Source organism: Heterocephalus glaber, unplaced genomic scaffold (assembly GCF_053883595.1).
Source record: "Heterocephalus glaber isolate CG9 unplaced genomic scaffold, H.glaber_assembly_v1.0 deba00001760, whole genome shotgun sequence".
Lineage (NCBI taxonomy): Eukaryota > Metazoa > Chordata > Mammalia > Rodentia > Bathyergidae > Heterocephalus > Heterocephalus glaber.
The window spans coordinates 5,442,728-5,462,316 of record NW_028258457.1 but is presented as its reverse complement, the minus strand read 5'-3'; the positions used below and the strand labels follow the sequence as shown (position 1 = coordinate 5,462,316).

The following is a 19,589-nucleotide window of genomic DNA, read 5'->3' as shown; positions in this document are numbered from 1 at the left end:
TTGTTAGAGGGCCAGTTGAGCAAAGGTGGTAAGAACTTGGGGAAAAGTTGATGGATGCAGAACCCGCAGGGCAGGCGTAGCCCTGCAGCTGCTGTCCCACTGTGATGGCAGGGTGCTGATGCCCTGGTCGCCTGCGCACAGGTCCTCCAGCCATCAGGGTCCTGGGCTATGAATAAGTGGTCAAGGAGTGAAGGGGAAACGCTGGGGTGAGGTGGGGAGAGCTCAGCAGAGGGCTCTTGTGCCCGGGGTTCAGACCTTTTGGTGTCAGCTCTGCCTTTTCCTGGCAGGTGGTTTAACCTGAGTGTTCATCTGTATAGTTACTACGATTGTCTCAGTACGTGTTCATCACCCTTCATTTTCAGTAGTAAACCACTAGCACCCTCGTGTGACGAAACTTCCACATGAGCAGCCCTAAGGTCCACCCCAGGCGTTGCCAGGCACGCCCAGCCCTGGCTGAGCCTTGCATCTGGCAGGCAAGCCAAGCTGGTTGCGTCCATTTAGAGGAGGATGGGGGCTCTCCAGAGGCCGCAGTCAGCCTTCTTCCCTGCGTGACCCTCGTCCGTACCAGCCAATCAGGTTAGGCAAGATCAGACAGCCAATGGTGAGGCCGTATCCGGGTGCGGTGCCCGGAAAGGAGGCCGAGGATGGGGTGTTAAAATGAGGCCTGAGCGGCGGGCGGGTCAGCCAATGGGTGGTGGGGTCCGCCTTCTGGGGGCGGGAGCTGGTGACCTGTGGCGTTGGCGCAGGCGCTAGGAGGCGTCCCGTCCCAGACAGGAGGAGGAGGAGGCTGTAGCCTGCGCGGTGGCTGGACTTGCTCGGGACTCGTGGCCGCTAAGGTGCGGACGGGCTCCGGCCCAGGCCGGCGGGCTAGGTGGAGCCGGGACGGCGCCCTGGGGCCCCTTGGAGTACTAGGAGGCCTAGAGAAGTTGAAGGAGGGAATTTTTGGAGAACCGAATAGCTGACTGGGCCTGCGAGGGGCGTGGCGGCCTCAGGGATGCTTGAGCAGGGACCTTAGGGGTGGGGACACCTTGGGGGAGGGGATCTGTCTGCAGGTTGGGCGTGAAGGTCGGTAGCAGAGACTGCGGGGCGTTTGCGGGTGGGGGGGGGCTTTGTTAGATAGAGGGAGAGGTTAATTTTGCTAGGACGGTGGAGGTCAGCGGCGCCCAAAGTGGACTTGCAGAGCAGGGCCTGGAGGGACAGGACTGTGATCCTACCACTAGGGAGGCTGAGTCAGGAGGATCCCTGAGAGTTGGAGGCCAGCCTGAACTACATAGCAAAACCCTGTCTCAAAAACAAAAATAGTGAGCTTGCAGCCCGGTGTGTTGGGAAATACCTGTCATGTTGGCGCAGGCCCGTCAGCGCTCTGGGAGCCTGAGGCAGGAAACGTGCAGGTTCAAGCCCAACCTGGGCAACTTGGTAACCCACTAAATGGAGGGCCTCCCGGAGGAATTTGTTTTGTTTTGAGACCGGGTCTCATTTTGTAGGTTAGGCTGGCCTGGCCTTGCACTTGCAGTGACCCTCCGGCCTCAGCCTTCTGAGTGTTGGGATTACAGGTGGGTGCCAGCATGTCTAGCTTCTTGGAGGAAGTGCGAACTTCAGGGAGTAGTGTGTTTGGTAAGCAGGTGTCTGTTTAGTAGGGAGAAATGGTGAGGTCTCACCTGCTTTCTTTTCTTTTTTTTTTTGGTACCAGGGACAGATCTCCGGTCCTTGTGCTTGCGAGGCAGGCGACAGAACCACTGAGCTAAATCCCCGGCCCACACCTGCTTTCTTTCCCTCCAGGGCCGCAGTGACTGCGCAACTTTTGCTGGAGTAGAAGCTGCTGGCCGGTAGGCAGGTGGCCGCCATGTCCACCTTCCGGCAGGAGGACGTGGAGGACCACTATGAGATGGAGGAGGAGCTGGGCAGGTGAGCTTGGGGTTGTGAATAGCAGCGGTCCCTGTCCATATCCCTTGCAGGAATGAGTCAGGCTGTGTGCTGGAAAAACGAGTTTGGACTTTGGAGCCAGAAAAACCTGGTCTTCAGTTTCCTCTCTGATGTCTGTGTTTGAGGTGCAGTTTAAAAACTACATTGCTTCCATACATACGGCGGCTAGTATGGAGCCCGGCAACAAGCACAGAGCAGTCGGTGCCAGCTGTGTGTTCTTCCTCTTTAATCTTTTGTGGGGGGCCTGAGATTCTCCACTTCTTACCTCTTGCCTGAGCTAGTTTTTTTGGTTTTTGTTTTTTTAAAGTAAGAGAAGATGATTTATTTGAAGGTAGAGAAAAGGGGGAAGAGAGAGATTATAGATAGCTACTCGAGGAGTAGGGAGCATTCCAAAGCAAAATACTCCCCTGAGCTAGTTTTTAATCACTATGGCAAAAGTGTGGCTTCCCTCCATGCCAGCAGGGTATCGACTTCCTGCCTGGGCCTTGGAGGGCACCTTCAGCCCCACTGTGGGCCCCAGAATGGCCAGGCCCCTCTCCACCCATCCTTTTTCTGTGGAGCCTCAAACCTTATTTGGCGAGTTGCTGCTGTGAGGCCTTCTGGAGCTTTGGGCCGCCCCATGATGTCACCCGAAGGGAATGTAAATAGCTGAGCTGTAGCCGCTGAGTGTGGCTGCATTCTCCTTCGGGATCCTGAGTCCTGTCTTTAGGAATTTCCTCCTTTGGGTGCTGGGGAAAGCAGGCCCTGCCACCATGCCTGAGAAATCCTGTGCTTTGTTTAAAATGTGTTAGGGTCTCCAGTCCGGATTGGCTTGGCAGAAGTCAGTGAAATTTAACCCAAAATGAATCACCCTTTAGTGCTCATGGGCGATTGGTTCTAAGGCCCCAGAGATTCCCAAAATCTTTGAGTGTTTCGATCTTTTATCAAACGATGTAATAACTTGTATAAATCTCATAAACTTTTGTCATTTTTTACTGTCTTATTTTCATTATTATTTTGGCAGTGCTGGGGATGGAACTCGGGGCCTTGAACTGAGCTGCATCCCCAGCCCATTACATTTTTTTTGTGTGTGTGTGGTACTGGGGATCGAACTCAGGACCTTCTGCTTTTGAGGCAGGGGGTGGCACCACTGAGCTAAATCCCCAGCCCCCCATTACTTTTTTTTTTTTTTTTTTGGTACTGGGGATTGAACTTGGGTCCTTGCGCTCCCACTACATTTTTAAGATAGGGTCTCACTTAAGTTTCCCAGACTGGCCTCAAACTTCTGATTGTCCTGCCTCAGCCTCCCAAATAGCTGGGATTACAGGCATGTACCACTGCATCCAGCTGGTTTTAATGCTGATAATAGTTAATAATTTTAGGGAGGGGATACAGCCCAGGCCTCATGCATGATAAGCATGTGCTGTCCCATGAGCTGCAGCCTCAGCTCCCACCTGGATATTTTTGGTGATGTGTGGCTTGTGTAACTAACTGCGCACACCTCTTAACCATGGGTCCTCAGCTTCAGCTGCGTGATCCATCGCTTCAAGTGGGCACGTGTGGCCAGGGCCAACTCAACAGGTTCATTTACTTTTCTTCCCCTGACAATTTCTTTTGTATTCTGCAAGATCAGAATGGTTTGTGTATTTTTTTCTTTTTTTTCCTTTTTGTGGGTGCTGACGATGGAACCCAGGGCCTTGCGGATGCTAGACAAGTGCTCTGCCCTGAGCTGCTTCATGTGATTTTTGTTGTTGTTCTGTTGAGACAGGGTCTTACTATGCAGTTCAGCCTGGCTTTGCACTCACTGTGTAGCCCAGGCCGGCCTGGAACTCAAGATGATCCTCCTATATAATCTTTTTTTTTTTTTTTTTGGTACCAGGGATTGAACTCAGGACCTTGCGCTTGCAAGACAGGCACCCAAACCACTGAGCTAAATCCCCAGCCAAGATGATCCTCCTTTAGCCTCCCAAGTGCTGGGATGACAGGCATGCACCACCACGCCCGGCCTGCTTTGTGTATTTTTAAACAGTTGGGGGAAAAAATGGAAAAAGCAGTTCTATTTTGTGACATGTTATATGGATGAGAAACTCCTCTTCATCGTGCACAGTGGAAGTGAAAGATCAAGGGAGTGGAGGACACAGCCCCCTCCTGTAGCTAAGGAGCAGTTGCTATGGAGACCATTTGGGCCAGAAAGCTGTCAATGTTCACAGGCTGGTCCTTTAAAGCAAAGGTTTGGCAAACCTAGTGGTTTCTGGAGGCTCCCTTGCTCCGATGCCTGTGGGGCCGGCTGCTTTAGCCCCATCGGCCTCCCTGTTCTTCTCTACTGGCTGGCAGGGCTGATGGGGTCAGACTCATCTCATCTGCTCAGAGTCCCTCTCCTCATACCTTGGGGCTACCCTGCTTGTACTGTTACCCTGGAAAACAGAACATGGCCCTGGGGCACTGGGCCAGGCTGTCCTGAGCACTGCAGGTGCTGAGCAGTCCCTGGCCTCTGCCTGCCTCATACCAGTTGCGGTGCATGCTCAGGGTGACAAGCCACAGATGTCCCCAGACATGGTCCCATGTTGGAGTGGGGCAGTATTGCTGCTGGTTGGGAGCTTTTTTTTTTCCTTTCCCTGGTGCTGAGGATGGAACCCAGGGCCTTCACATTGAGCTCCATCCCCAGGCCCTTTTACTTTTTGATGTTGGATTTTGTGTGTGCATGTGCATGTGCGTGTGCGTGTTTTTGGTACCGGGGATCAAACTCGGGTCCTTGTGCTGGTGCAGCTGGCGGTGAAACCACTGAGCTAAATCCCCGGCCATGTGTGTGTGTTTTGAGACAGAGTCTCACTCTTATCCAGGCTGGCCTTGAACTCACTCTGTAGCCCAGACTGGCCTGGAACTTGCAGCCATCCTCCTGCCTTGGGTATGGGAGATTTGAACCAGGGCCTTCACACTGAGCTACATAACCAGCCCCTGTTAAAAATTTCTGATGATGGGCCAGGAATTTAGCTCAGTGGTTCTGGCGCCTGCCACACAAGTGCAAGGTCCCGAGTTTGATCTCTGGTATCAAAAAAAAAAAATACTAGTATTATCATCATTATTTTGAGGCGGGGGTCTCGCTGAGTTGCTAGGTTGCCCTGGGCCATGGGAGTTGGGGGGAACCTCTTAAACCTCTTAAATGGGAATTTGGATCCCATCACTGCCCCATTCGTTTGGAACACTGCAGGCTTCCAGGCTTGGGGGATATCTGAGCCTTGTCTTGTCCCATAGAGTGTTGTAAGTTCTGGCTTGTGGTGGGCCCACCAACCTGTTTCCTGTGCCCCAGCATTCTGGATTTTACAGCTCCTTCTCCCCATCGATTTCAGGATCTCAGTCTCTGGTCCTCCAAGATGAAAGAGGCTGGGGCAGGGCACAGATAAGCTGGTGGAAGCAGGCGGTACACATGAGATGGGAACAGGGTGGGGGCTGGGGTGGTGGCACAGGAATTGCTTCAGTGTATGGGGAGGGCGTCTCTTTTAGTTTTTGAGACAGGGTGTTGCTTAGTAAGTTGCCCAGGCTGTGTGGAACATGTGACCCTCCTGCCTCAGCCTCCAGAGCATCCTGAGGGTATCACTGACGAGTGTCCTAATGGGATCATTTCCCCAGCACAGGTTCACACTACCTGCTGTTTTACTGTGACTTTTTCCTGTTGGCTCACTCCATTTTCCGCTGCTGGTTGCATATTATTCCAGTGTATGAGTCACCCCCATCCTTTCTCTCTGGGCCAGGTCTGGTGTCCCATCTGGTTTGTGGTGTCTGGACCGAGGCCTGAAGTCGTGACTGTGGGGATCATGGGAAGGGGGTGGCTCTTGGGGAGGACTGGGGGCGTGTCAGGCATCTTTCCAGCCACCACAGGGGGAGAGAGGGTCGAGGTGAGCCTGAGGGGCCCAGCAGCACCTCTCACAGGGGGTTGTCTGCACCCAGCCTGCGCAGCATCGGGAGTCAAGGGAGGACACATGCCATGGGGTGGTTTTTTTTTTTTTCTTTTGGTACGGGGGATGAAACTCAGGACCTTGTGCTTTCGAGGCAGGCGCGGTGCCACTGAGCTAAATCCCTGGCCCAATGGGTTATTTTTAAATGTCACAGTCATTGTTAGGATCCCTTAGTGACAAATGGAAATCTCGTTGGCAGTAAGAACGGGACAGGATTGGTTTATGGGTCCGGGGCTGGATGCTGGGCGCCTATGGGTGCCTGGGTCCTGGGCTGAGCCCCACTGCAGCATAGAGGAGGATGGGAGGTGAGGTTGAGTCCCCCTAACTACTACCTTGCCGTCTTTGACTCCACCCAGGCATTGGCCTGGCACATGGTGGCCCCCCAGCCATCGTCCTGAACCCCAACACAGACAGACTCTTCCCAGCAGGAGTCCAGAGCTATGAGGACAGGTCTGGTCACTCTCGGCTGGGAGGTTTGGTTCTCCAGTCTGGTCACGTCCCTCCCATTCCTTCCAGGGGCTAGGGCTGAGCATGAACAAGGGAGCCAACCAGGGACAAGGGGGCCTCTGAGCAGGAGCCGAGCACCTGGCTGGCAGGGACAGGTGCTTCCCAGGCTTTGGAGACAGTGGTGCTTGGGTGCAAAATTTTTTCCCCGTTTGTGGGGTTCGAACCCAGGGCATTGGCATTTGAACCATATCCCTGCCCCTACCTTTTTTTTTTTTTGAGACAGGGTCTCACTATGTCATTCACACTGCCGTTGAACTCAGTATGGAGCCTAGGCTGGCCTCGAATTTATGTTGTTCCTCCTGAATGCTGGGATGATGGTGATCCATGCTTCCATTTTTATTTTGAGACATGGTCGGGTTCGAACTTGCAATCCTGCCGCAGCCTCCTGAGTGCAGGGATTCCAGGCAGGGGTGGGACAGCTTGCTCCCAGGGTTGATTCTTGCTTGTCCCAGATGTCTGTGTGGCCTTGGGTGGCCACTTCTCTTTAAAGTCTGCAGTGGGGATACCGTGACGCCTGCCTTGGAGGCTCATGTCAGATGACAGGAAGGAGCTTGGAGAGAAGATGGTGGCAGTGTGGAGAGGGCGCAGGCTCAGCTGTCCTCTTTCACACCTCCAGCTGCTGGGATGGGCCGCAGGTCTCAGAGGTGGGAAGGAGCCTGGGCTCCATCTCAGCAGAGCTTTGCATCCCCTGAGCCTGATTATTCCACTGCCCCGAATCACCGTGGTGACAGGTACCATGAGCGGTGCAGAGCTCTGCGGATCCGCAGGATCTGACGTGTGGCCGGGCGCTGGCCGGGCGCGTGGGCGCACTTATCCTGCGCAGGCGCACAGGCTTCTTTCTTCACAGCTGGGATTTGCACCGCGGCCTCGGGGAGGCAATCAGTCTGTGGGTCGTGAGTTGCTGGGCTTCCACCCGTGCTGCTGCCCCACGTGTGTCATTATTAGCTGAGGCCCCCTCGCAGATGGGGGAGGGCACGCAGTAGCATTGGACACACACTCGGTCCTGGGAGCAGAATCCAAGGTCAAGGTGTGGGCAGGGCCTCCGAGGCCTCTGCTGGGCTGTAAATGGCTGCTTCTCCCTGTGTCATTTCCTTTTAAAAGGCTGTCAGATTAGATGGGGCCCATGCCGAGAGCCTTATTTTATGTTGCTGTGAGCTCTGTCTTCCCCCTCTTTGTTGTTCTTTTTCTAATTTTATTTTTTAGTATTGGACCCAGGGTTCAGGGTTGAACCCAGGGCCTTCATGCTACAGTACATCGCCAGCTTTTTTTTTTTTGGAGACAGGGTCTCACTAAGTTACTAAATTGTCCAGGCTGGACTCACACTTGCGATGCTCCTGCCTCCTGGAGTGCTGGGGTCCCATGAGGGAGCCACTGCAGCTGGCTCCCTCTTTGTTCTCTAGTTCTGCTTGAAGTAAGGCTGGAGTAATCGAATTCACATGGCTCAACATTTGATGTCATCACTGGGTCCTGAGGGAGGTGACAGGAAGTAGAGGGGAGGGATAAAGGTGTATTTCCCAGAGTGGGAGCCTGAGCAAAGCTGTTCCTCTTGAGGCTCGGGGGAGAACCAGGTCCCCCTCCCGGTTCCTGTAGGCACCCGTCTGCAGAGTGGCGGTGTGGTGTCTTCAGCCCCTCTCAGCCTCTCATGCCCTCTTGTTCCCATTGTGGCTGTGAGGTGCAGAATGTGTCAGTGACAGGTGGTGCTGCAGACCGAGTGCTCTGGGCCCTCTGGTTGCTCCCTGCACAGCCCCTCTCCCTGCTGTCCCCTCTCAGGTTTTCAAGCCTGGCCTGGCCTGGCCTCTGGCCACTTTTAAAAATCCCGCTTGTATCTGCTGCCTGGCTCGAAAGCACAAGGTCCTGAGTTCGATCCCTGGTATCAAAAAAAAAATCCCGCTTGTCCCCAAGGCCTGTCCTCCACCTTCCTCTCCAGTGCCTTCTGGGTTTCACAGCCTTTCTCCTGACCACCTGGTGCCACCACCTGCCTAGAATTTGCCTCTTGGAACTTGCGCTCCATCCGGTGTCTCCTTACCTTCTTCCAGCACAGGTCGCCTGCAGATAAGGGTCCTCTCTCCACTTTGCCAGTGTATCAAAAAGGCTATATTTTAGTTACTTTTCTCATGATTAAGACAAAATTCCTGACACCCACAAGTTAGGGGAGGAAAGGTTTAGCTCAGTTTGTAGAGGTGTCAGTCTACAGTTGGCTGGCTCCAAGGCAGGGTGGCATGGCAGAGGGGCATCGCAGAGGCGAAAGAATCCATGGCAGACAGGCAGGAGACAGCGAAACAGCAAGCAGCAACAGCCTCTCCCTTTTATCTCTTCTAGGCCACCCACCTTTTGGGTGGTGCCACCCACACCCAGGACGGACCTTCCCATTATCCATACCTAGGACTGTGCCAAACTAATCAGTGGGCTAATCCTGTGCTTTTTTTTTTTTTTTGGTATGAGGAAGTGAACTCAGGACCTTGGGGTTTCGAGGCAGGCTAAATCCCCAGCCTTAATCATGTACTCTTCATCCCAGCATCATATACTGTAGATACAGCCACTTCTGAAAAGCCCCATCTATGCCCTCATGAGGTTTTGGGGTGATATCTAGATACAAGCCATAACATAGAAGGTACGTGTAGCACTTTTGGGAGGCTGAGGCAAGGGGATCGTAAGTTTGAGTCCAGCCTGGGCAACTTAGCAACTTAGACTCGGCCTCAAAATTAAAAACTAAAGGGCCGGAGGGCTGGGGATTTAGTTCAGTGGTGCTGTGCCTGCCTTGCAAGCGCAAGGCCATGAGTTTGATCCCTGGTACTGGAAAAAAGAAAAAAGGGCTGGAGATATAGCTCAGCGTGAAGGCACTGGGGTCCATTCTCAATACTGCAGAAACAAAACAGCCCAAAAACCAGGTTACTCCTGAAAAGCTGGGGTGAAGAGGCAGGCAGGAAGGTCTAGGGGTGTGCACAGTTCCCACGCCGTTTCTGAGTGCGCTTCCCCCATGCCTTGGGTGGTCCTGAGCCTGGAGGCTCCAGGTATGGCCTTCTTTATGGAGTCGTCAGGGTTGGGACAGGGACCACACGGCCTGGAGAGCCTAGGATATTGACTTTTCAGCCTTTCTCATCAATCCCCGGGTTAAAGTGATACCTAATGTAACCACAGTCCCAGACAGTGTGAGGGCTCAGGCTCCCTGGGGTGCAGCAGATAGAATTCGCGCGCTCTTTCCTTCCCTCCTCTCTCTCATGCTGTGGCTTTGAGCCCCAGTCCCTTGGATATGCTAGGCAAACACTGCCACTGAGCAACACCTGAGACCAGTTCACTGTCTTTTCCAAAGCAGGGTTATTGAGATAGAATTCACATACTAGCCTGTGATACCAGCTACTAGTTAGGCTGAGGCAGGAGGATCCTGACATCAAGACCAGCCTGGGCAATATAGCAAGATCCTATCTGCAAATGAAAAAAGAAAAGGACTGGGGATATAGCTCAGTGGTAAAGCATCCCAGGGTTCAATCTCAGGACTGTATACACACACACAAAATTTTTATATACTTTGTATTTCACCCATTTAACATAATTTAATGATCTTTTGTGATGGTCCTGCCTCAGCCTCCCAGAGTGCTGAGATTATAGGTGTATGCCATCATGCCTGGCTCTATTTAATGATCTTTAACACATTCACAAGGTTGTGTAAGCATCACCATCTAATCCCAGAACATTCTGTCATACAAACAGGAGGCCTGACCCATAGCAGTCACCCATCCCCTCCCAGCCCCGGCACCCCTGAGCCCACTTCCTGTTTCTGGGTTCTTTTGTCCTGGGCATTTCTTGTCCGTGGAGCCCACACTGTGTCTCCTGTGTCTGGCATCTCTCACTGAGCATGGCGTCTTCAGGGTCCCTCCATGCTGTGGTGAGTGTCACAGCCTTGATCCTTTTCCTGGCTGAGTGACGTCCCGGAGTCGGGTTAACGTCGCTGTGTGATGGCTCCCCTTTGGCTGTTGTAAATTATGCCACTGTAAACATTCATGTGTAAATGTTTGTGCAGATGTGTGTTGCCCTCTCTTGGGTATACATACACCTAGGAGTGTAATTGCTGGGTTCTATGGTGACCCTGCATGTAACATTTTTTGTTTGTTTCTGAAATAGTCACTTTCCTAGTCCTGGGGACACCATACCTGACACTCACAACTAAAGAAGCCCAGTTCCTTTTGGCTCACATTTGTGGTCCATAGTCTCCTGGCTGCAAGGCAGTGGGGCAAGCTGGAAGGGCCGGGGTGGAGGAAAGCTGCTGAGTGCTGGCAGCCAGGAACAGAGTGAAGGGAGGAGCAGGGCAGGAGACAGACCCTTCCAGCCACGCCCCAGTGACTGCCTCTATACCAGACCGCACTCCAGTCCAGCCACCTCCCAAAGCCCTGCTTGTGAGTGCATGAGGACTTTTGGGGGGACATCAAGATCTAAACCAGTTTGTTCTTTATTTTATTTATTTGTTTTTTGTACCGGGGATTGAACTCAGGACCTTGCGCTTGCGAGGCAGGCGGCAGCACCACTGAGCTAAATCCCCGGCGCTAATCTAGTTTGTTCCTGAGACAGGCTCTCTCACTCCCCTCCCCTCCGCTTTGTCCCCTCAGTGGCCAGTTCGCCATCGTGAGGAAGTGCCGGCAGAAAGGCACAGGCAAGGGGTACGCTGCCAAGTTCATCAAGAAGCGGCGGCTGTCATCCAGCCGGCGTGGGGTGAGCCGGGAGGAGATCGAGCGCGAGGTGAGCATCCTGCGGGAGATCCGGCACCCCAACATCATCACACTGCACGATGTCTTTGAGAACAAGACAGACGTGGTGCTCATCCTTGAGCTGGTCTCGGGCGGCGAGCTCTTTGACTTTCTGGCTGAGAAGGAGTCGCTGACCGAGGATGAGGCCACGCAGTTCCTCAAGCAGATTCTGGACGGAGTCCACTACCTGCACTCCAAGCGCATCGCCCACTTCGACCTCAAGGTGAGCCAGGGGGGTGCCTGGCCCCCGAGCTGCCACCGTGTCGCTGTCCCATGGGCACGAGCTGCAGAGGTCCCCTCCATCCCCCCACAGCCAGAGAACATCATGCTTCTGGACAAGAATGTGCCCAGCCCACGCATCAAGCTCATCGACTTTGGCATCGCCCACAAGATTGAGGCGGGCAATGAGTTCAAGAACATCTTCGGCACCCCCGAGTTTGTGGGTGAGGCCGTGGTTGTGGGTGGGGACTGCTGAGCTCGGGGCTCGGGCCGCTCCGTCCTGCCCTCTGGCATCGAGGGGACGTGGTTGGGGCTGTCACTGCCTGGCCCCCCTGCCCATCGGGAGCTGGATCTCAGCCCGTGTCTCCCTGTCCCCACAGCTCCTGAGATCGTCAACTATGAGCCACTGGGCCTGGAGGCGGACATGTGGTGAGTCCCCGAGTCCCCAGCACAGCACTGAGCTGCTGCTGGTGGCCAGGGTCTCTGCTTCCCCAGCAGGGTGTCTTTGCCGTGGCTGGTGCTGACCCCCCTTGTGTTTCCCTAGGAGCATCGGTGTCATCACCTACATCCTGTGAGTACCTGGAGGGCCCAGGGTGTCCGGATGTTCCGGGATTCAGGGTCCCCAGCTCAGACGCAGTGGACACCGGAGGGACGAGCGAGGGAAGCAGCGGGTGACTGGTTGCTGCCACAAGGGCTTCTGGAAAGTGACCCTGCCCTGTGACGTGGCCGGTGTAGCCATGGGTGAGGGAGGGGCCGAGTCCTCATCTTCCCCAGGGCCATTGTTCCTTGGCTCTCCCAGGCTGGGCCTGTGGTTTGTCCCCTCCCTCCAGTGGTGGGCACAGCGGTCAGACTGCATGGCCTGGGCAGATGGGTTCAGGCAGTTTGTGGGTTTTTCCCAATTCTAATGTAATCTGGGGCTTAGGGAAGAGCTGGGAGCAGTCCCGACCTCATTTTCTCTTTCACCTGTCCCCACCTGTTACTGTCTCCTGCCAGTGCAGTCTGGGGCGACACCAAGATGTCCTCCCCAGTGCTGCCCTTGGAGCCCAGCACACACGGCCAGGTGGCCCCTGCTCCCTGCCGGCGTCCTCCTCCCAGCCCCAACCCCACCTGGCACCTCTGACGTTTGGTGCCTCAGTCCTTGTCCCCAGTGACCTTGGCTCAAGGGTGCTCTCGGGCTTTTTGTAGCACGTCCCCAGCTGGGACTCTCTTGATGTCCCCTCGGCGTCACCCAGGGTCCCATGGTTTGGCACTGCATCCTCCCGGCACAGTAGGTGGGCAGGGTCGTGATGGGAAATGCTGAGCCTGTCCCCGGCTGCTCTGGAAAGTGGCCGTCTTTCTGACTGTGGTTACTGAGTGCCCTGGGGAGATGCTTGGGACTGCCTGGCCCTCGATCCGAGTTCCGCAGGGAGCCCCTTGGGGACGGCACTGGTCTCTGATGCCTCCCTGTCGGTAGCTGGGGCCCCTGGGGAGGTGCAGGGGTGACCCTGGGGCCCCACCAGCCCGTCCTCTGCATGGCGCATCATAGACGCAGTGGGGCTGGGGGTGGCCAGGGTGTGAGGAGGGGCAGTGGGGACCGCCCTGACCACGTTGCGTCTGTCCTGCAGTCTCAGCGGGGCGTCCCCGTTCCTGGGCGAGACCAAGCAGGAGACGCTGACTAACATCTCGGCTGTGAACTACGACTTCGATGAGGAGTACTTCAGCAGCACCAGCGAGCTGGCCAAGGACTTCATCCGGCGCCTGCTGGTCAAGGACCCCAAGTATGGGGGATGCGGGGCGGGGTGGGGGGTGTCAACCACCCAGGCTGGGAGCTGGAGGCTGGCTTGGCTTCTACTTTTTGGTTTTTTTGGTCCTGGGGATCAAACTCAGGACCTTGTGCTTGTGAGGCAGGCAGCGAAACCGCTGAGCTAAATCCCTGGCCTTGGCTTCTATTTTTTTTTTTGGTACTGGGGATCGAACTCGGAACCTTGCGCTTTCGAGGCAGGGCCCGGACCCACTGAGCTAAATCCCCAGCCCTTCTTGGCTTCTACTTTTGACCAGAGATGACAAACTGGGAGCTGTGGTTGTTCACCCCATATGTATATATTATTTTTTTCCTGATACTAAGGATGAACTCAGGGCTTTCGCACCAAGCTATATCCCCAGTCCTTTTTTAAAAATTTTGAATTTTGAGACAGGGCCTCATAGGCTGGGCTCAAACTTTCGATCTTCCTGCTTCAGCCTCCCTGAGTGTTGGGATGACAGGTGTGTGCCACCACACCCAGATCCGTACCATGTTTTCAAAAAACTTAAATCTGTTGCCAGCGTTTCAGATAGATTTCGAGTAGAATTCCAGATGACTGCTTTTTCCTAGTACCTAGGACCCGGCCACATGGAGCCCTGACCCCCTTTTCTTGTGCTACTGGCCTGCCTGGCCCCACCCTGCCTGGGGTACCTGAGTGTGGGGCCCACCTGAGGCCTCAGCTCTGCTAACCAAAGCCCAAGAGCACTGAGACCTGAGTCCCATAGGCCCTGGGAAGGAAACGGCCACTCCTGGGTGGCCAAGCCGAGACTGGGAGCAACTTTGGGTGTCAGGCTCCTAGGGTCACACATGCAGGGGTCTGCTCAGGGTGGGAGCTGAGGAGCCGGCTTGCAGTGGGGATGCCCTGGATCCCCTAGCCTCGCTCACCACCTCAGGGACCACGTAGGGGCCCACAGGTGACTCACAGGGTTGGGCTCTTCCAGGAGGAGAATGACCATCGCCCAGAGCCTGGAGCATTCCTGGATCAAGGTGAGGGCCGGGCAGCCAGGGGCGACTGTCCCACTGCCTCTGCCTGCCCAGGATGGGGGTGGGGTGCCCTCACCCTGCACGGGGGCGGCATGACAAGCCCTCAGTGTGGAGAGGGTGCCCAGGGGAGTGGCCCGTGCAGTGGGCTCTCGCAGGGCCACTGTGAACACTCTAGGAAGATGCCATTTGCCGAGCAGGCCTGGCTGTGGCCTGTGCCAGATATCCCTCATGTCCCCGGTGTCTCCACAGGCCATCCGGCGGCGGAACGTGCGCAGCGAGGACAGCGGGCGGAAGCCGGAGCGGCGGCGCCTGAAGACCACGCGGCTGAAGGAGTACACCATCAAGTCGCACTCCAGCATGCCGCCCAACAACAGCTACGCCAGCTTTGAGCGCTTCTCCCGCGTGCTGGAGGAGGTGGCGGCGGCTGAGGAGGGCCTGCGCGAGCTGGAGCGCAGTCGGCGGCTGTGCCGCGAGGATGTGGAGGCGCTGGCAGCCATCTACGAGGAGAAGGAGGCCTGGTACACGGAGGAGCGCGACAGCATCGGCCAGGACCTGCGGCGGCTGCGTCAGGAGCTGCACAAGACCGAGGCTCTGCAGCGGCAGGCGCAGGAGGAAGCCAAGGGCACACTGCTGGGTGCCAGCGGGCTCAAGCGCCGCTTCAGCCGTCTAGAGAACCGCTACGAGGCGCTGGCCAAGCAGGTGGCGTCGGAGATGCGCTTTGTGCAGGAGCTGGTGCGGGCGCTGGAGCAGGAGCGGCTGCAGGGTGGGGAGTGCGGCCTGCGCTAGGGACAGAGACCAGGCACAGCTGGGCTGGGAGCCTTGGCCAGCAGGCCGACAGCCTCTGTGTGAGCCAGGGCCTCCCTGGAGGACGCTCCAGTCTGGGAGTGAAGGGGGCACTGGCAAACTCCGGTCTCTGTCTCCTGAGTCCCAAGGAGCTGCGCGGTGCTGGGGGAAGGGGGCCCAGGGGCCTGGGTGTGGGGTGAAGAGCTACTGCCACTCCTAGGCCCCCAGAAGTGTCTGAGGAGCCCCTGCAGTGACCTTAGCCATGCCCAGGTGGCGTTTTCTGATGGCGTCCTCATCCTCAGCCCTGCAGTGGCTGCCAGCCCTCCTCTAGGGTGGCCTTGTCCACACTATGCCACTGCTATTTCCTGTGTGGCCTGGGGGCTGTGAGAAGTGGCAGTTTGTGCCTTGCTCCAGAGGACCAGAATGGAAGCACCCACCCGCCTGCTAGGTCCTGACACCCTCTGGGATGTGCTGCCCTGGACTAAGGGTCTGGTCAGACAGGAGGGACAGTTTCCAGCCCCGGGCCCAGAGTCTTCACCTGAAGCCAAGCTCAGCCCCTATGTGGCCTAGGCCTGTCCATGGGTGTGGGAACTGCCACATCCCCCGGGCACTGCTGTAACCTGCTAGGCTCTGCACGCCCTCGTGACAGTGTGCTTGTTGGAAGCCACGGGGAATAAAATCACCTTCCCTGATAGCGGCTGTCTGTGGTCCTGGCCCCCAGGTTATGGCCAGCCCTCCACACCAGGCCTATGGCCTCTAAGACTGCATGCACATCATTTCCTGTCTGCCACCTGCCTCCACTCCACTCAGGAAGACAGCCTGTGACTGTCCCCACACTATATCCCCCACACGTGGGCCCTGCAAGGTGGAAGGGGAAGGCCTGGCCTAGAGACACCTGCAGATCCCCCGCAACCACACAGGCACCAGGGGCCTGCAGCCGTGCAGTCCCCAGGACAGCCCCTCCGGCCCTCACTGCTTACAAGCCAAGGTTCTGAGCCCTCGCTGGTCCTGGTCATGGTTCTGGCCTCATTCTACCATTAGGGCAAGTGTCGCCCTTTACTTTTTTTTTGTTTTGGTACTAGCGATCGAACTCAGGACCTGCACTTGCCAAGCAGGTGTGGCGCCTCTGAGCTACATCCCTGGCCCCACCCTTTACTTTTTAATTTTTATTGGTACATGTTTGCAGAGCATGCTTACATTCTTCATGGGGAATTGTTATATGGGCATAATACATACCAATTCTTTTTAAACCCTCCATCTCTGGGTATCCTCATTTGTGAAAGCTCTACCTCCTGAATACAGAGAGCTTAGGAAACACAAGGTTTTTTTTGCCCCCAGTGCTGGGGATTGAACCCAGGGCCTTGTGCATGCTGGGCAAGCACTTCACCACTGAGTTGCAGTTTCATTCCATCCCTTCACACATTTCTTTCCTTGAGATAATTCAGATCATAAAATTCACCTTGAGGTCCATCCCCACACCAAGACACCACTCAGCTAGGAAAAGAGCAAGGCTGTGACACTCCAGTGTGGACAGACCTTGAGGATGCCGTGCTCAGTGAGAGACACCAGACACAGAGGACACAGTGTGGGCTCCAGGACAGGCGACTCCAGAGACGGGAAGTGAACTCAGGGATTCTGGGGGCTAGGAGGGGACAGGGCTTGCTTTTGGGTAGGTATTGAATGTTCTTGGACTAGAAGTAATAGTCACACGGCAACGTGAAGTAATACCACTAAATTATACACATAAAAAAGGTTAGAAGATAGAACTTAGATGTTTTACTACAATCAAGGCAAGAGGAACTCAAGTTCAAGCCCAGCCTGGGCAACATAGCAAGGCCCTGTCTCCCTGGGGAGGACCAGGGATTTAGCTCAGTGGTACCTCACCTGCCTGGCAAGCACAAGATCCTGAGTTTGATCACCAGTACCAAAAATAAAAAAGGGCTCGGGATGGAGCTCCCTACGAAGACCCTGGGTTCAATTTCCAGTATAAACAAAAAATCCCAAATCCATTAGCACCGCAGGTAGCCACTAGGTGGCAGCAAGGAGCCAGCTCCCAGGTCTCCAGTGCCACAGCTGGGGCCACCCAGGGTGGTCTGGCCACCCATTAGGGTATGTGCCTCTGGCTCACACACCTGTGCTCCCAGTAGGATGCTTCACAGCAGGCCAAAAATGGAAATGACCCAGTATCCACTCGGAGGGGAACAGAAAGGGGGTCTGTCTACATTCTGGAGCACAATGCAGCCAGGAAAAACGTCCTGGGAGCACTACAGCCTGGATAGACCTTGAGGCCATGGTGCTCAGAGAACTGAATCAGACAAAGAAGGACACACACTCCAGGGTTCCACTCCCATGAGGTCCTTAGCATCATCAGATCGAGACAGGAAGGCCTTGTTCAATTCCTAGTACTACAATAAGTAAGGAAGGCAGGCAGGTGCAGGGGTCTGTGTTACAAGGAGCAACGTGAGCCCCGGTTCCCTCCCTGGCCCAAGGCCTCCAGCTGGGGACCCTCCCCTGGCTTCCGAGGAGCAGGGATGTGGGCAGTGGCAGGTGGCGGGCTGAGGCCCTGTCTCGGCAGCACACGGGCGGAGCAGGTGCAGGCCCACCTGGGCACCATGTCCCTCCTGGGCATCGGTGGGAGCCCTGTGAAGCTGGAGCTGCAGCGGGTGATGCTCCATCCACGCTACAACCCGGGCACCCTGGACTTCGACGTGGCTGTGCTGGAGCTGGCCAGGCCCCTGGTCTTTAGCAAGTACATCCAGCCCGTCTGCCTCCCGCTGGCCATCCAGAAGTTCCCAGTGGGCTGCAAGTGCATGACCTCGGGCTGGGGCAACACACAGGAAGGGAATGGTGAGCAGCCCCCACAACTGAAAGGACGGCTTTATTCTGCAGGGCTTGGGCCGGGGAGGAGGGGATGGGCTGCCTTCCCTGAGCCCCAGACCAGCCCCATTGCCTAGGGGTCTCTGTGTTGACCCACCCACAGGCTGTGAACCATTCGCCTCTTAGGCCAGGGGGCCACAGGTGGCCTGCTCCTGTTTGTTTAAATAAAGTTTTATTGGCACATGGCCCACACACATTCATTGACAGATTGTCCATGGCTGCTTTCCTGTCCTGGTTGAGTAGTGGGGAAAGTGACTGTCTGGCTCATAAAACTGAACATATTTATGGAAAGAGCTTGCTGACCCTGCACTACACCATTCAGAGACGCTGAGACAGGGGTCAGTGGTCCTGTGGAGGGCCCAGAATGGCTTGGTACAGGTTACAGGGACAGAGAGGAGACTTCAAGTTGCTATGCTGGGACTCTGGCATCTGCCTCCTCCTTGTTGAGGCTGCGGGCCTGTGTGCGTGCATCTGCAGGGGAGGGATGGCACCTCCTCTCAGGACGATCAGCACTGAGCTGGCACCATGGTCACTCACTAAGAGCCAGTTGGCTCCCTCCTCTCCTGGCACCCACCAAGCCTGATGTTCTGCAGAGGGCGTCCGTGGGCATCGTGGACCAGAAAACCTGCAGGGTGCTCTACAACTTCTCACTCACCGACCGCATGCTGTGCGCTGGCTTCCTGGAGGGCAGGGTGGACTCTTGCCAGGTGGGCAACACTGGGGAGGCGGGCAGGGTGTGGAAACTGGAGGGGGTCCTTCCAGGGGTCTCATCATCACGGGGTTTGGGGGTGAGCTCAGTGGTGAGCACTTGCCAAACATGTGCAAGGCCCTGGCCTCCAAGCCCAGCACAAGAAAGAGAGAGGAGAGGAGGGAGACGGAGGGAAAAGCTTAGCAATGAATAATGAAAAATTTTTCCAGCACTGGGGATTGACCTACAACCCCAGCCCTTTATATTTTTTTGAGATAGGGTCTTGCTAAGTCGGTAAGTTGCCAGGCTGGGCTCGAAGTTACGATCTTTAGGTCTCAGGCTCCCCGAGTGCTGAGATAACTGCCGTAAGGCATTACACCCACCTTCAGTGCCTGTTTTTGGAAAGTTTTATGGGCACCCCACTATGAATATTCATTTAACTTACAGTAGCTTTTCCACTATGATAACAGACTAAGGACTAAAGCAACAGCCTGGTATTCCCCGGCTCAATCCTTGGGCTTGCTGATAACATGCTCCAGGCCGTTCAGATTGCTACACTGCACAGGATAACGGCCCAGGCACGGGCAAAATCCTCGCTGTGCCTTTCCGACAACCTGTGCACGCCTAGAACCTGCACCCCGCCGTTAGCCCGCGGACATGGGTCAAGACCCTCTCAATCCCCCAAACCCAGATCCCCAAGAGATCTCACCTGTTCCGAATTGTTCAGGAAGGCCCCCAGCTTCCCAATGCACTTCCGGAAGAACTCGACCTCTGTGGACACTCAGCCACGCCGCCTAACCCTTTTTCCGACGCACCCCGCACTCGCAGCACCTCCTGCGCCCTGGCCGTGGTAAATCTGTACTTGCACCTGCTTCATGATTAGCCCTGGGTTCAATTTCCCGCCGCCGAAGCTACTCTTCCTGGCTCCACAGTCGACCCTGCCGTGGCCACGCGCATCCAATCAGCAGCAGTCAGAAGATGGGTCGCCTGGAGCACCCTTGGAAGCGTAATCAGTGTTACTAAGGCCCCGCAGCTGCGTAGGAAGCCGGGTGTCCCAGGAATCATGGGAAACAGAGTCCAGAGTATAATACCCACAAGGCCGCGCGGGGCTCCTTGCGCAAGCGCAGATACCTCAGTTCCAACTTGAGAAAGGCTTT

General features: G+C 55.7%; 1 protein-coding gene and 1 long non-coding RNA gene across 3 annotated transcripts; one reads left to right on the top strand and one right to left on the bottom strand.

Moving 5' to 3' along the window:
- The first annotated feature begins 716 nt into the window (after positions 1–716).
- On the top strand, positions 717–15,561 carry Dapk3 (death associated protein kinase 3). 2 transcript variants are annotated; one of them, XM_087201586.1, is made up of 9 exons: positions 717–836; positions 1,691–1,905; positions 10,964–11,324; positions 11,415–11,544; positions 11,701–11,749; positions 11,865–11,891; positions 12,925–13,077; positions 14,042–14,087; positions 14,334–15,561. In XM_087201586.1, exons 2-9 carry the CDS (start codon positions 1,844–1,846, stop codon positions 14,868–14,870), a joined length of 1,365 nt encoding a protein of 454 aa, XP_087057712.1. In that variant the 5' UTR covers positions 717–836; positions 1,691–1,843; the 3' UTR covers positions 14,871–15,561. The 2 variants fall into 2 exon arrangements, with proteins under 2 accessions (XP_087057712.1, XP_087057711.1); XM_087201585.1 differs by having other exon boundaries at positions 732–836; positions 1,780–1,905.
- Positions 15,562–16,620: 1,059 nt separating this feature from the next.
- On the bottom strand, positions 16,621–19,447 carry LOC147821191 (uncharacterized). Its single transcript, XR_015447540.1, has 3 exons — positions 19,142–19,447; positions 18,400–18,578; positions 16,621–17,688 (listed from the first exon to the last, which is right to left on the bottom strand). It is a non-coding gene; the product is annotated as an uncharacterized LOC147821191 (long non-coding RNA).
- Between the last annotated feature and the right edge of the window lie 142 nt (positions 19,448–19,589).